This window comes from Gopherus flavomarginatus, chromosome 2 (genome assembly GCF_025201925.1).
Source record: "Gopherus flavomarginatus isolate rGopFla2 chromosome 2, rGopFla2.mat.asm, whole genome shotgun sequence".
Taxonomy (NCBI): domain Eukaryota; kingdom Metazoa; phylum Chordata; order Testudines; family Testudinidae; genus Gopherus; species Gopherus flavomarginatus.
This window is the reverse complement of record NC_066618.1, coordinates 203953008-203967697: the sequence shown is the minus strand read 5'-3', so window position 1 is coordinate 203967697 and position 14690 is coordinate 203953008. Positions and strand designations below refer to the sequence as shown.

Sequence of the window (14690 nt, the reverse complement as noted above, 5' to 3'; positions counted from 1 at the left end):
AGGCTATGCCATGTAGCAATTTAGGGAACCGAAAATAGAGTTTAAAGGATAGTTTTCATTGCTCTTATTTTGTAAATGATGTGGTTAATTGTGCTCTGGGGATTTGGTGTTCCAGGTTCAGGCATTAGGTGTTTAGAACGTGTTGTAAATTGGATAATTAGCTTTTTTGATGAGGAAGCATGGAGGATAAAAAGGAGGCATCTGGGAGCACAAAGAAGTCGTTTCTGAAAGATGAAATGTCAGTTGGTACTGGACTGTTGCCTGAAATGTGTCCCTGCTCAATGATTAGTTTATGAACTAAAAGGGGGGAAGAGGAGATTGCAAAATTGTTTCTAGATAGGGAAACCAAAACCCGGCATTAAAAAATAAATACATTTTTGAGAGTGTAGAAGGTGAGTGAAGGGCACTAGCTACTACTGCAAGGTACTCAGAGAGGAGAGAAATAGAGCATTTGTGCATTGCAGCCACCTCTCAGAAGGAGATGTATTGAAATATTTCTAGTATGCGTACCTTTAAATTATTAGCAGAGCTATGCAAAGGCCAATGGATTTGTTTCTCAGGGGCTTTGCAAAAAATATTTTTCCTTTGGTTTTGAACCAGATAGACCCACACTTTCTGTCTCCTTGCTCTTTCCATTCCTCCCTTTGAATTTCAACTTGAAATGAACTCAAAACTCAGTCAAACTATGCACTTTCATTAGGCTTTTCAGTGGATTACAAATGAATGGTTTCACAGTAAAACCATGCAAGATATGCTCAGCTTCACTCTAAAATTTGGCCATGTTTGTGAACTTTCGATGAACCTGCTTTAAGTGTTAAGTTTCTAATAATTCATGAATTCAGGTAAATTTTGGATGGTTTCAAGTCTTGATCTAACTGTTATCATTTTTGCATAGCAGAATTGTTGGATATTATAGAAATAATTGTCACTTAAGAACTCAGGGTTTATATGCTCTCCTTGTCTGAATATATGAACTACAATGCAAGAAGCAAACTTAATTGCCTCTCCCACAAATCTGGCTTAAAAAATATCCTTTGCCTTGGGCTCAGATTCTGCCAGCAGCCTTGTAGGTAGCTAGATGACTTCTGCTAGTTAATAGGATGTGAATTTCTTTCCCCTTAGCTAGAATCATTTTAGATATAATTAATATATAAGATCACTCAGTTCCAGCCCTTAAAAATGTATTGCCCATTAAGTTACCAAAACAGCTTTCCTGTTTGAGGAGCCTTGACACACAAATACCATACATAATGGGTCAAACTTTACTTTCTGTTTCATTGCTGCAATTCCTTTAACTCAGGTAGTAATAGCTACCCTCTTCTGTTTTTTTCTCCCATATAATTCCTTCCAGATTTTTACAGCCAGCTACCCTCTTCTGTTTTTTTCTCCCATATAATTCCTTCCAGATTTTTACAGCCAGAAGGAACCATTATGATCCTCTGGTCTGATTGCCTGCATGTAATGGAATAATGTTAATCTAGAGGCTCTTTTTCTGTTTTTGTATGGCATTCCTATCTTTACCTGTAGAGAAGGGAATGGTTAAAGAACAGACAAAACTGCTGCGTGCTCCTGAGTTCTAGTCCTGATTAGCTTTGTTGCCAAAGTCAAGTCATTTAATCTCCATCCTTTGATGTCCACCTCTGTAAAATTCTAAGAATGCCTGCTTTTGGGAGTAAGGTGGCAAACACTAGTTAAAGTTTATAGAACTTTTAAAATGCTATTTACAGTAAGGGCTAAGCATTATCTCATATAGCTTCTATACTTTTTAAAGGATGGAGAGTGAGACTTTGAATTGAGGAATAGGTGAAATTTCATTCATTGGGCTAGAGTACCAATTGTCCACATCTCAACTTCAGTAGCAGTCCACACTTACAAATACAAGGCAGTAAATTGCATACAGCTAGAAGTCTGGTGTTGATAACACATTTCACTCAATGGGTTTGGATTAAGAAGGAAATTCAAAGTGAATTCAGTTATAGCAAGATCTATGGATACTCAAGTAGAGTAACAGCTCCTAATTCTTTTAGTGCATTGCAAAGGTGAAAACTGCAACTCCAAATAGAATGAACCTGTGTGTTTAGTGAAGTTGCTCTGAGGAAAAAAAAGTGACTTTGCTATGGAGTTCAGTGAATGACAAAGGTGTTTACAAAGTGCACCATACTATATGTACTTCATTTATTTTGCACCAGGACAAAGCTTTTCCATGTTGTATCTATGGACTCCACTATTTGGCCTGTCTAATGTTCTCCCTCCATATATTCCTTAATAGTCTACTGATCTTGTAGGTTTATATGTAACTTTATTGGTCCCTCACCACCACAGTTCTTGATCATCTTATAGTAGCAAATAGCCTTCTTTTCATGGGAAATGTAGTTTCACTTATATTGCGTAGGGTGGGTAGATGCTTTTTACTTTTTTATTATTTAATGTCAGTAGTTTTTTTTATTTTTTCATTTTTTAACACAGTGAACTCTACGATTAGACTTTTGCTTTTCTTATTTAACCAATTGTCCTGACTAGTCTTTCCTAATAATTTTTCAAGAATCTGATGTTACCGTGTCAGAATTATATTGAATTCTGCATTTAAAAAATAGCTCTTCTTATATTTGTCAATATAGATATGAATGGCATATTGTGCCTTGCAAAGGAAAAGTGAAGTTCCCTGTTATTTGTTCATCAGACTATAAGTAGTTGAGCAGCCAGGCAGATCCAGCTCTTAGTGTGTTTGACAGTGTGTGCTGCAATGGTATATAGACCTAGCCGAAGTCTCACATAGCTTGTTGGGTTTATTTTCTTACTGGCCATGCTTTGTGGGAATTTACTGTTTGAAAAAAAAATGATTTTTTTCCTGAATAGCATGAGGGGCTCATCAGTGGAAATGCTCTGACCAAAAAGTGCACACCAGGTAAAATTGTTCAGGCCAGTAGATCAATAAGTAGATATAACTTGAAAAGTTGAAACTGTTTGGATAGTCTCTGGTGAGAGAGCCTAAAAATTGTAATATTAATAAGAGAATCTCAGGAGCAGTAGATTCATGCCCTCCGCACTGCAGAAGAAAATCAGAGAGCTAATCAGTATCAAGAAATATTATTCCTTTTTATTTGGATCACTTCTTGTGCCTGACCTAATACAGTATTTCAATAATGTTTGGAAGGACCCGTTTAACCTACAAGAGATGGAATATGACACCAGATTGTTCTCATTTTGCATGAGCTGTTACACTGCAGTCTATATACTGTCTCAGTAATGACTTACATTTTGTTGTTCTTTTTATGAACAACAAAAACAACACTACAAAAAAACTCCAAATTCATCTCTATATTTGTGAATTCTTTGGCTAACTTATTTGTGAATTCTTAGATAGCAACTCATGTCCCTGAACATATTTGCGTACCCTGAAAGTTTTACCATTCTCCTGATAAAGTTTGTCCTCTGATTGAGAAGCAGCTATTCAAATATTGAAAAACAAACAGTTGAAATCAACAGTTTGTGAGAAATCAGTAGTCGGAAAATTATTCATCTGACCTGTTTGGTGGATACTTACAAATAGCAGATATTTGCAGTTGGAGAATATTCAACTCAGGGGTGAGAGGCGTTTCAAACTAAAGTTTTAGTGAGAGCTCAAGCGATTTAACCTTGAAAGCCTGCATGTTGTCTGGCTCCAGGAAGAACTGAGGGCCTAACTCTTTTGGATCCTGGGACATCTGTAGGGAGGGCTAATCTGTGTTGTTTAGTGGGGCCCCCTTCCTCATGCTGACACAGACCATACAGGAGTCATGCTGCCACCTACTCCTTCATTTGCAAGTCACCACTCACCAAGGTGTACTGGAAGCTACAGAAGGAAGTTACAGTGGAGTGGAACACCATTAATTCCCATCTGAATTGCCTCTTGAAATTTTTCCTAGTTGCTGAGAGAGAATGCCATGAAGGGGCAGGAGGGATCTCTTCCTCTTATCGCATTTCATCACACCTCTCCCCCACAACTCAGCCACTTGGAGGAGTTTCATGGATGATTAGAATTTATCACCATACCTACTTTGAGACTTAATCCACATTTGAGTGGACTTTCTGCTTTGTTCCCTTCTGCAACAGGGAACCCAAAAAGCTCTAAGAAAAGGTACAGTTAAAGGAGAATAAAAAGAGCATCCTCTAAAATGTTTGTGGTGCTCTTTATTTCTAACATACAGCCTTGCTCCTATACTGTGCCCTTCACTTGCACTTGTTTGTATTCTAAAAAGCCATTCATATGCTCTCATGGTTTAGTTTCTATGGGGGAAAATCATGATAAACAAAAACAAGCAGTCGCGTTATTTTGACCTGACTTCACAGTGATCACATGAGAAAAAATGTTCAGTGTGACCTACAGAAACAAAGAGGAGACCTAGTCAGCTCAGATGAACCCAGCATATTTAGTTTAATGGCTGTATTCCCCTGAGGCACTGGGGAGTTATGCCTAGAGCTACAAAAATTAACTGAACTGTTCCAATAATGCATCAAAAACAAGATATGTGTTTTAGTGAGAAAGGCACTGGACTAGTAATCAGGAGACTTGGGTTGTATTTCCAGCTCAGCTGCTGGCCTGCTGTGTGACTCTGAGCAAGTCATTTCACCTCTTTATGAATGCTTCCCCTCCCATCCTTTGTCTGTCTAGTGTATTTGGATTGTAGAGCCTTCAGGACTGGGACTGCCCCCATATGATATGTTTTCCCAGTGCATTGCACAATGGACAACTGATGTTTAGCGGGGCTTCTAAATGCAACAATACAACAATAATATAACAAAACAATCATCAGATCAAGATTGTCAGATAAGCACTGTAAAGAGAGATGTTTATGAAATGGATTTTAATTGCTAAAATTTGTTTTGTAATTTTTCTGGTTTTTCTCCAAAAATAATATTTGAAAACTAGCCCTCGAAATAGGCCTCAAATGTAAAAATAAAAGCATGCTTGGTTAGTTCCTCTCTAATAAGAATGATTAAACCTTCTTAAATGAAGACAAAATTCTCCTTTTATGCTCAGAGTTTGAAGATATGGACTCTGCACATGAGTGGTTCTAGGGAAGAAAGAATCTTCCTTTTCAGCCCAGGAAATGTCAATGGAACTGTACCGTAATCACACATGTCCCCTTCTGAAGAGCTGGTGGATTTGTGTAGTTGTTCATTGATTGTACACCCCACCCCAAAAAACCAATTTTGCTGTTGTTCAAGGAAAGTACAGAAGGATTGGGGATAGCATGAGATCCCTACGTCCTTTTCCCAGTCCACACAACAGAGGAAGAACAGACTTGGCTTTGGGGTGATTTTCATTACAAGATGAGATTCTCTGATGGTGAAAAGAGAATTTGGTCCACAATGTGATGATGAAGAAGAAGGCCCTCTTCACTGTGAATCCTCCATGGTAGCACTATGTGTGAACTAGTTGCCTAGGGGTCCTCTGCATATCTTTTGTCTCTGAAGTGGGTCTCCAAATCAGCCAGCATGCAGAAGGCCCCTTGGAGTAGATTGCAGATGCTCTTACTGCAATTATATACTATCCAGTTACCTGGAATCTTTGTTTATGAATGCAGAGGGCCTGTAACAGATGTTAGGTTAGAACAACTGTTGCTGAGAGCCAAAATTCTCTTTGCAAAACGTGTCTGTTTGTGCTTTGTGTAGGGATGGGGTGAATTTACTCCTAAAAAAACTGTACTATGGTATCAGGCATATCTAAATTATTCCATTTTTTTTCACATACCAATTTCATTAGAACTCACAGAGGAGTAAACAATATAACTTTATATATTGGCCTGTATTGACCTGTATATTGACCTCCATATTACTAAAGAAAACAATACATTTCTGAAACACAATGAGCAAGTTTCAACATTCAGATAGCACAGATTATTCTATTATGGCCTCTGTTATTGCAGATCGCTGTTAACATTCTCTAAAGTACAATGTCCTCTCACTATTACTACTTTCCCTTTTTTCCAGGTGCTTTTCACTACTGCCAATGCTTGTAGATTTGCGTTTGAACCTCATACGTGGTCTCGATCATTGTTATATTCCCCTATGTCTTTATGGAGAGAATTCACCCCTGTGCCAAGGGCCAGCACACAACCAGTGCACTGTTTAATTTCCGCTGCCCTCTTGCACCCTATGTGTAGGAACTGAGAGGATAATGTAGACCTCTTTGTGAAGGATTAATCTTTTTGTGATATGTGAATATGATATGTAAATTACTACTGTGAAAAGGAGTCTAACCATACATAAATAATACCAGACCATATTTTTATGTATACACGCTTTTACTGGCATGTCAAACAATTCTGTGTTCTATTCTCCTGATTTGTGAGCCAAGGGTAAAACACATTCTTTGCCAGTATGTAATATATAAACTCTCTTAACTCCCACTTCTAGAGTGGAACTTTCAGAGAAAAAGTGTGCATTAAAACCACTTTAAGGCATAATAATGTATGCTGTCTGTTGAGTTATATATTCCTCTTATTTGACATGGTTACCCTGTATGATTAAGTATGCATGCTAAAACAACTGTATTTCGAATGCAAATTTAGCAAGCAAAGCTAGTATAAGAATGACAGTATTTATGGCAGGAGATGTGGATACATTACGTGAATTTAAGATTATCTCTAAAATGTTGGAAAATATAATCTCAACTATACACAGAAATGATGGGGGTCTGCATTAGCTGTTAGCAGGAGTGGCGCCAGGGTTTTTGGCGCCCTAGGTGGGGGTCCTTCCTTGCTTCCAGTCGTTGGCGGCAATTCTGCAGCAGAGGGGTCCTTCTGTGCTCCCGGTCTTCGGGGCACTTCAGCGGCGGGTCCCGGAGCGAGTGAAGGATCCGCCGCAGAACTGGCGACGACGACCCAAAGCGCGGAAGGACCCCCCGCCGCCGAATTGCTTCCCTCCCAAATCCTGGTGTCCTAGGTGACCGCCTAGGTTGCCTAAATGGAAATGCCGGCCCTGGTTGTTAGCACTCAAGAATTATATCCTGAAATTATTGTGGATAGTTACCTAAAGTCATCTGTTCAGTGTACAATGGCAGTCAAAAAAGCTAAGAGAATATTAGGAACTGTTAAGAAAGAGAGAGATAAAAAGACAGAAAACATCACAATGACAGTAAATAAATCCAGAGTATGCCCTCACATTGAATACTGCATGCAGTTCTGGTTGCCCTATCTCAAAAAAAGATGTATTTGAATTGGAAAAAAATATAGAGAAGGGCAACAAAAATGATTAGGAGTATGGAACAGTTTCGCATATGAGGAGATATTAAAAAGACTGGGACTGTTCATCTTTAAAAAAGAGACAACTTATGGTAATATGATAACGGTCTGTAAAATCATGAGTGGCATGGAGAAAGTAAATAGGGAAGTATTATTTATCCCTTCATATACACAAGAATTAGGGTCATCCAATGGAATTAATAGGCAGCAGGCTGAGAATAAATATAAGGAAATACTTCTTCACACAATGCAGTCAGCCTGTAGAACTCTTTGTGAGGGGATGTTGTGAAAACCAAAAATATAACTGGTTCAAAAAAGAATTAGAGAAGTTCATGGAGGATAGGTCCATCAATACCTGTTAGCCAAGAATGTCAGGGATGCAACCCCATGCTCTGTGTGTTCCTAAAACTCTGACTGCCAAAAGCTGGGACTGGACAACAGGAGAGGAACCACTTGATAATTGCCCAGTTCTGCACATTCCTTCTGAAGCACATGGTACCAGCTACTGTCAGAAGACAGGATACTGGTCTGGATGGATCATTGGTCTGACTCAGAATAATGTTCTTATGATTATTTTTAGCAGCAACCAAGAGAGAGTTCTGTCAGTGTTCTGATCATAAAACTACAATTTGAAATGCAAATGAAGACAAATGAATCATTTTACTGGGAAGTGAGTGAGCAAGACTTTTCCCCCCTTGAATCAGAACAATGACTCATAAGTCACAATGTGTTAACACATAACTTTTGCTTGTTATACCAAATTTATAATAAGTTTACAGACATCCTTTATTTTCTTATATACCAAAGTGTCAAATCACTAAAATACCAGAAGTTGGAGGTGGAAAAGAACTATCATTAGAATCATAGAATATCAGGGTTGGAAGGGACTTCAGGAAGTCATCTAGTCCAACCTCCTGGTCAAAACAGGACCAATCCCCAACTAAATCATCCCAGACCGGGCTTTGTCAAGCCTAACCTTAAAAACTTCTAAGGAAGGAGATTCTACCACTTCTCTAGGTAAACCATTGCAACTTTGTGACCATTATTCCTTGTTCTGTCTTCTGGTACCACTGAGAACAGTTTAGACCCATCCTCTTTGGAACCCCCTTTCAGGTACTTGAAAGCAGCTATCAAATCCCCCCTCATTCTTCTCTTCTGCAGACTAAACAATTCTAGTTCCCTCAGCCTCTCCTCATAAGTCATGTGCTCCAGCCCCCCAATCACTCCCAATGCCCTCTGCTGGACTCTGTCCAATTTTTCCACATCCCCCCTGCAGTGTGGTGCCCAAAACTGGACACAGTACTCCAGATGAGGCCTCACCAATGTCAAATAGAGGGGAATGTTCATGTCCATTGATCTGCTGGCAATGCCCCTATTTATACAGCCCAAAATACCATTAGCCTTCTTGGCAACAAGGGCACACTGTTGACTCATATCCTGCTTCTCGTCTATTGTAACCCCTAGGTCCTTTTCTGCAGAACTTATGCCTAGCCATTCGGTCCCTAGTCTGTAGCTGTGCATGGGATTCTTCCTTCCTTAGTGCAGGACTCTACACTTCTCCTTGTTCAACCTCACCAGATTTCTTTTTGCCAAATCCTCTAATTTGTCTAGGTCCCTCTGTATCCTATCCCTACCCTCCAGTGTATCTACCACTCCTCCCAGTTTAGTGTCATCTGCAAAGTTCCTGAGGGTGCAGTCCACACCATCCTCCAGATCATTAATGAACATATTGGACAAAACCTGCCCCAGGGCCAACCCTTGGGGCACTTCACTTGATACTGGCTGTCAACTAGACATGAAGCCATTGATCACTACCTGTTGAGCCCGATGATCTAGCCAGCTTTCTATCTACCTTTTAATCCATTCATCCATACTTTACCCATACTTTAACTTGCTGGAAAGAATATTGTGGGAGACCATATCAAAAGGTTTGCTAAAGTCAAGGAATAACACATCCACTGCTTTCCCCTCATCCACAGAGCCAGTTATCTCATCATAGAAGGCAATTAGGTTAGTCAGGCATGACTTGCCCTTGGTGAATCCATGCTGACTGTTCCTGATCACTTTCCTCTCCTCTAAGTGCTTCAGAATTGATTCCTTGAGGACCTGCTCCATGATTTTTCCAGGGACTGAAGTGAGGCTGACTGGCTTGTAGTTCCTTGGATCCTCCTCCTTCCCTTTTTTAAAGATGGGCACTACATTAGCCTTTTTCCAGTCATCTGGGATCACCCCCGATCACTCTGAGTTTTCAAAGATAATGGCGAATGGATCTGCAATCACATGCACTAACTCCTTTAGCATCCTCAGATGCAGAGCATCTGGCCCCATGGACTTGTGCTCATCCAGCTTTTCTAAATAGTCCTGAACCACTTCTTTCTCCACAGAAGGCCGGTCACCTCCTCCCCATGCTGTGCTGCATAGTGCAGTAGTCTGGGAGCTGACCTTGTTCGTGAAGACAGAGGCAAAAAAAGCATTGAGTACATTAGCTTTTTCCGCATCCTCTGTCACTAAGTTGCCTCCCTCATTCAGTAAGAGGCCCACACTTTCCTTGACTTTCTTCTTGTTGCTTACATACCTGAAGAAACACTTCTTTGTTACTCTTAACATCTCTTGCTAGCTGCAACTCCAGGTGTGATTTGGCCTTCCTGATTTTACTCCTGCATGCCTGAGCAATATTTTTATACTCTTCCCTGGCCATTTGTCCAATCTTCCACTTCTTGTAAGCTTCATTTTTGTGTTTAAGATCAGGAAGGATTTCACTCTTAAGCCAAGCTGGTTGCTTGCCATATTTACTATTCTTTCTACACATCAGGATGGTTTGTTCCTGCAACCTCATTAAGGATTCTTTAAAATACAGCCAGCTCTCCTGGACTCCTTTCCCCTTCATGTTATTCTCCGAGGGGATCCTGCCTGTTAGTTCCCAGAGGAGTCAAAGGCTGCTTTTCTAAAGTCCAAGGTCCATATTTTGCTGCTCTCCTTTCTTCCTTGTGTCAGGATCCTGAACTTGACCATCGCATGGTCACTGCCTCCCAGGTTCACATCCACTTTTGCTTCCCCTATTAATTCTTCCCTGTCTGTGAACAGCAGGTCAAGAAGAGCTCTGCCTTTTGTTGGTTCCTCCTTCACATGCACCAGAAAATTGTCCCCTACAGTTTCCAAAAACTTCCTGGATTACTCTACTAGCAGATATCGGGGTGATTGAAGTCCCCCAGGAGAACCAGGGCCTGTGATCTAGTAACTTCTGTTGGTTGCCAGAAGAACGCCTCCTCCACCTCATCCCCCTGGTTCGGTGGTCTATATCAGACTCCCACCACGACATCACCCTTGTTGTTCACACTTCTAAACTTAATCCAGAGACTCTCAGGTTTTTCTGTATTTTCATACTGGAGCTCTGAGCAGTCAGACTGCTCTCTTATGTACAATGCAACTTCTCCACCTTTTCTGCCCTGCCTGTCCTTCCTGAATAGTTTATATCCATCCATGACAGTGCTCCAGTCATGTGATTTATCCTACCATGTGAATTAGATCCTCAAATTCAGCAAATTTCCAAATTGTTACTCTATGTTACAAAAGAAAAGAAATATATATGTGTCCTTTATAGACATGAAGAATGAGAGAGCGGTCATGATTCCACTGAAACATGTTTATAATCTTCCCATGGGTCATGAACCCAAGACTAGGAACCAATGACCCCCTGCCATTGAAGGATTGTTTTGTTATAGTACCTATTCAACTGAACTGTCCAGTCTGAGTTTAGATGGCCTAAGTAATGGAGATTTTCCTTAGGAGGACTATTCCATGTGGTGTTTTGATGACTAAGTTGGAATTGCAAGGTATCACTTTAAGAATAGGGGCGATTTCCTGCTCATGCGTGCAAGATATGGGGCTCTGTCAGAAAGCATGAAATCAGACTCATTATGCAAAGAGACAGCCTAGAAAATAGTGGGGTGAGTTCTCCATCCCTGCTGTAGGCGGAAGCCTGCTCTGTCTCTGTGTTTTCATGTGTTATTGTTTTGAATTATAAGAAATAGTATTAAGTTGCAACTTTTCCATCAAGTGTATTTATGTTTTTATCTAACTTCTCTTTGTTTATGCTGTGAACGTAATATTCCACAGAGTAAGAGATCTCACAATCAGGAATTATTGCCTGGCATTCACACTTTCTCTTTATTGGTTTTACCCCATTATCCCTTGTTATATATCCCTTTAATCTATTTACATAATTCCTGTCTGTTCTTGGTGTTTACATTTTTATATTCGTAGACATCTAATAATATTCCTCTTTAGTCGTTGCTTGGCCAATTTAAACCTGGTTTGCTCATATAATGTTTGATCATGTCCATATAGGAACACAGGAATTGTTACATTTTATCAGACCAGTGATTTGCTGTTTTTTTTATCATATATAAACATGAGTCCATAAGGTTGACATTGGGCCTGCTTATCAGAAATCTTGTTGAAATCCACTCCAGTGCCAACTTACAATGACCCCTGCTTACTGTGGAATTTAACTGCAGGACCCTCACTACTAGAAGCATGGTCCTCTATCACTTGAGCTAAAAGAGTAATTTCTTTAGCTGGTAACAGTAGTAGTCTCTTACCTTTTATGTGAAGCAGCTACTAGAAAGCGATATATAACACAATGAAACAATAGGACACAGTTAAATAATTTTGTAATTATTATATGAACATACACTCAAACTGGATGATATATGGAACACAACCTCAAACAGGATCAAAGGCAATATCAGCATAAACATGGATTGTATCCTACTCCTCTGTCTGAACAATTGAACAGTGATCATTTTCTCACAGTCCACGTTCAGATACAAAGGCTGACATCCTTCTTCCCATGAATGCTATTCCATTCCACAGGAGGTTCAGTTAAAGTCAATGGGACCAACTGTGGAGTATGGTACCTCTTACGGTTTCAGAATCTGAATGTAGATCTGTACTCTCTGTAAAAGAGTCCCCTTAGGTTTTTCTCCCAGATGGTGGAAGACACTCACCACGCCCAGGTGTTTACAATGGATGGCTCATGCACAGGGCCCAGATTCTTACTTCTTGCAAGAGGACGCTCCTCTTTGTGGGCCTTCTAAAGGAGGATCATAAGGAAAGTTAAACACCCAAGCATACCCAAGCATCCCTCTGGCTGGGATCCTGAATCACGCTCACACTGTCATGCTTGCTCTGGGAATTTGCTGGATTCTTGATAGGGTCACAGTGGAGATCTTCTGGATGGAAGTTCCCCTCTGTGGCACTGCTCCAGCAGTTTCCTGCTGAGGGTGTTCTCTCCTCCCAGCTGACTGCAGTTTCTTCCTTTTTAAAGGTCTCTTCGCTCCAGTACATGGTTGACAGGACCAAGGGATGGAACTAGCTCCCCCACACAGGGACTCTGGTCCTTTCCTCATCTGTGTCAGTTGTATATAGCCCATCATACTCCCATTCCGCAAAACAAACAAATACAAGCTCATTTGTTGTCTCATTCCTATTCTTTTCCATGGAGCTAATGATTGATATGCACAATATTATCTAACTAGAAACCATTTTGTCACATCTGTCTGGTGCCATTGAATACAAGCATTAGATCTATCATTGCAATGCTTCATTGACATGCATCTTTTAAAGTTACTTTGTGGCAACTCTTCTACTTAGGAACCTTAGCATTGTTCTCACAAAAAAAAAAACAAACAAAACTTTCCCCCATTATACATGTGCTGGTTCATCAGCTGCTAGTCACATGCTTGTCAATATTGTTCAAGAACAAATAGCATCTGTAGTTTTTTTTTTCTGGACACACACCCTTTTGTGTCCTAATTCCTGTACTTTCTCCTGTGCTTTATTTTTAACTTGCAGGCATTTAAAGTGTCTCTGTACTGGCATCTTTCTGCTTAGCTGACATCCCTTGTTTTTCTTTAATAAGCAAATACTTTTACAAGCTCTGTGATGTTTGCTATGCTTCATGCATTTTCATTTCTCGTATAAGATTTGCCTAGTTTTTTGTAATTCAGTGGAGCTTACCTGAGAGCTTAAATAAAAAAGCTAATTGCTCTGTTTTTCTAATCCTGATGCCAGCTTTCAGCTGTTGAAATGTTTCAATTGATTACATGTTGCAGATACTGTAAAATAAACAGCTAATAGAAAATGGTGAATAAATATAAGGCAGACCCTTCTATTCTTAGCCAGATATTTGAATATATTTGATGGTTTTTAGAACATTAATTTCTGTTGATCATCCATCCATACATACATACAGATAATTGAAAGGGAATAGTTCTGAGACAATTTTATACCCACTGCAGACTGTGTAAAAAAATACAGTAGGAAATTAATTTTGAAGTCTGACTCGATTCCTTTCTGAATGATGTGGGATCATTTTCTGAAGAACTGGATTAACGTTAAAGTGTTTTACTATCTAATGTTATACATCAAGTTTTATATCCACCAGCTTAGCATTTTAAAGATCTTTAATACTATTACAATAAAATTGAGTACTGCAGCTAATTTTATATTCCATAATAAAAAAAATCTGTGCTGGGGAAATCAGTCATCTTTCAAAATCTTAATAAAAGGGGAAAAAGCCCAGATGTGAATTGTATTTGACACTATGCACAGTAAAATGTAACATGTCTGATATTACTGTATTTAAGTTGAATATTGATTCAGACTTGAACCTAATACTTTTTGTCCTTTATAATTTTTGAATGCATTAACTGAGAAATTAATTAAGAATTTGACACACTTCTCAACAGTTTAATAAAAATTCAAATTTAATAGTGAATAAATGTTGACTGTAACAGGCCTTTATTTCTACATGGCTAAAAACTGCATTTGCTTTAGTTTTATCCTAAAAAAAAATAAATAGAAGACTTTAAGTGTTTTTTACAATCCTTTAAAAATATGTCTGGTGTCTACATTTTTTACACAATAGTATTTATATTATGAAACATAATACAAATATGCAAGCTTTAACTTTGGTTAATTAATATGAAAAAACAAAACAAAACAAAAACAAAACCCAACCAAGTCAGCCTTAACTTTGGAAATAGTTGTAAAGCCTAAGGTCAAATATTTCCAGGACCATAGTTATTTTGTTTTGTTTTATCCTGTGCTTGTGGGACCTGTTTTAAGCACCCACCATTGGAACTAGATTTTCAAAGGAGCGCAGCTTGTATTCAGGCACCTGAATAAGAGCTGACTTTCAAAAGGGCTGAGCATTCAGCACTTCTCAGAGTGACACTCACAGGCAGATTTTGAAAAGGTTCTCAACATCCACGATCAGTTTGAACTGCTGTTCTTGAAACCTAGCCACTTATTTTGTTGCTTAAATTGGTCTCATTTTCAAATACATACTTGATTTTGGCTGCTGAGTACTTTTGAAAATGTGGCCCCTATTGGCTGCTAATCCCTTGTACTCTTACTGGGGTCATACATGCATGCTAGTTGTGTAAAGTCCAGACCCCA

General features: G+C 39.3%; 1 protein-coding gene and 1 long non-coding RNA gene across 2 annotated transcripts in view; one reads left to right on the top strand and one right to left on the bottom strand.

The window, feature by feature from the left end:
- Positions 1-14690, top strand: part of LOC127044264 (uncharacterized) — a 794940-nt gene that overhangs the window by 623748 nt on the left and 156502 nt on the right. The gene's annotated exons all lie outside the window — the stretch shown is intronic.
- Positions 14030-14690, bottom strand: part of CDH19 (cadherin 19) — a 183755-nt gene continuing 183094 nt past the window's right edge. Inside the window, 1 exon segment of the mRNA XM_050938808.1 lies at positions 14030-14689. Within this exon segment, the coding sequence (XP_050794765.1) occupies positions 14628-14689 (62 nt within the window). The 3' untranslated portion in view covers positions 14030-14627.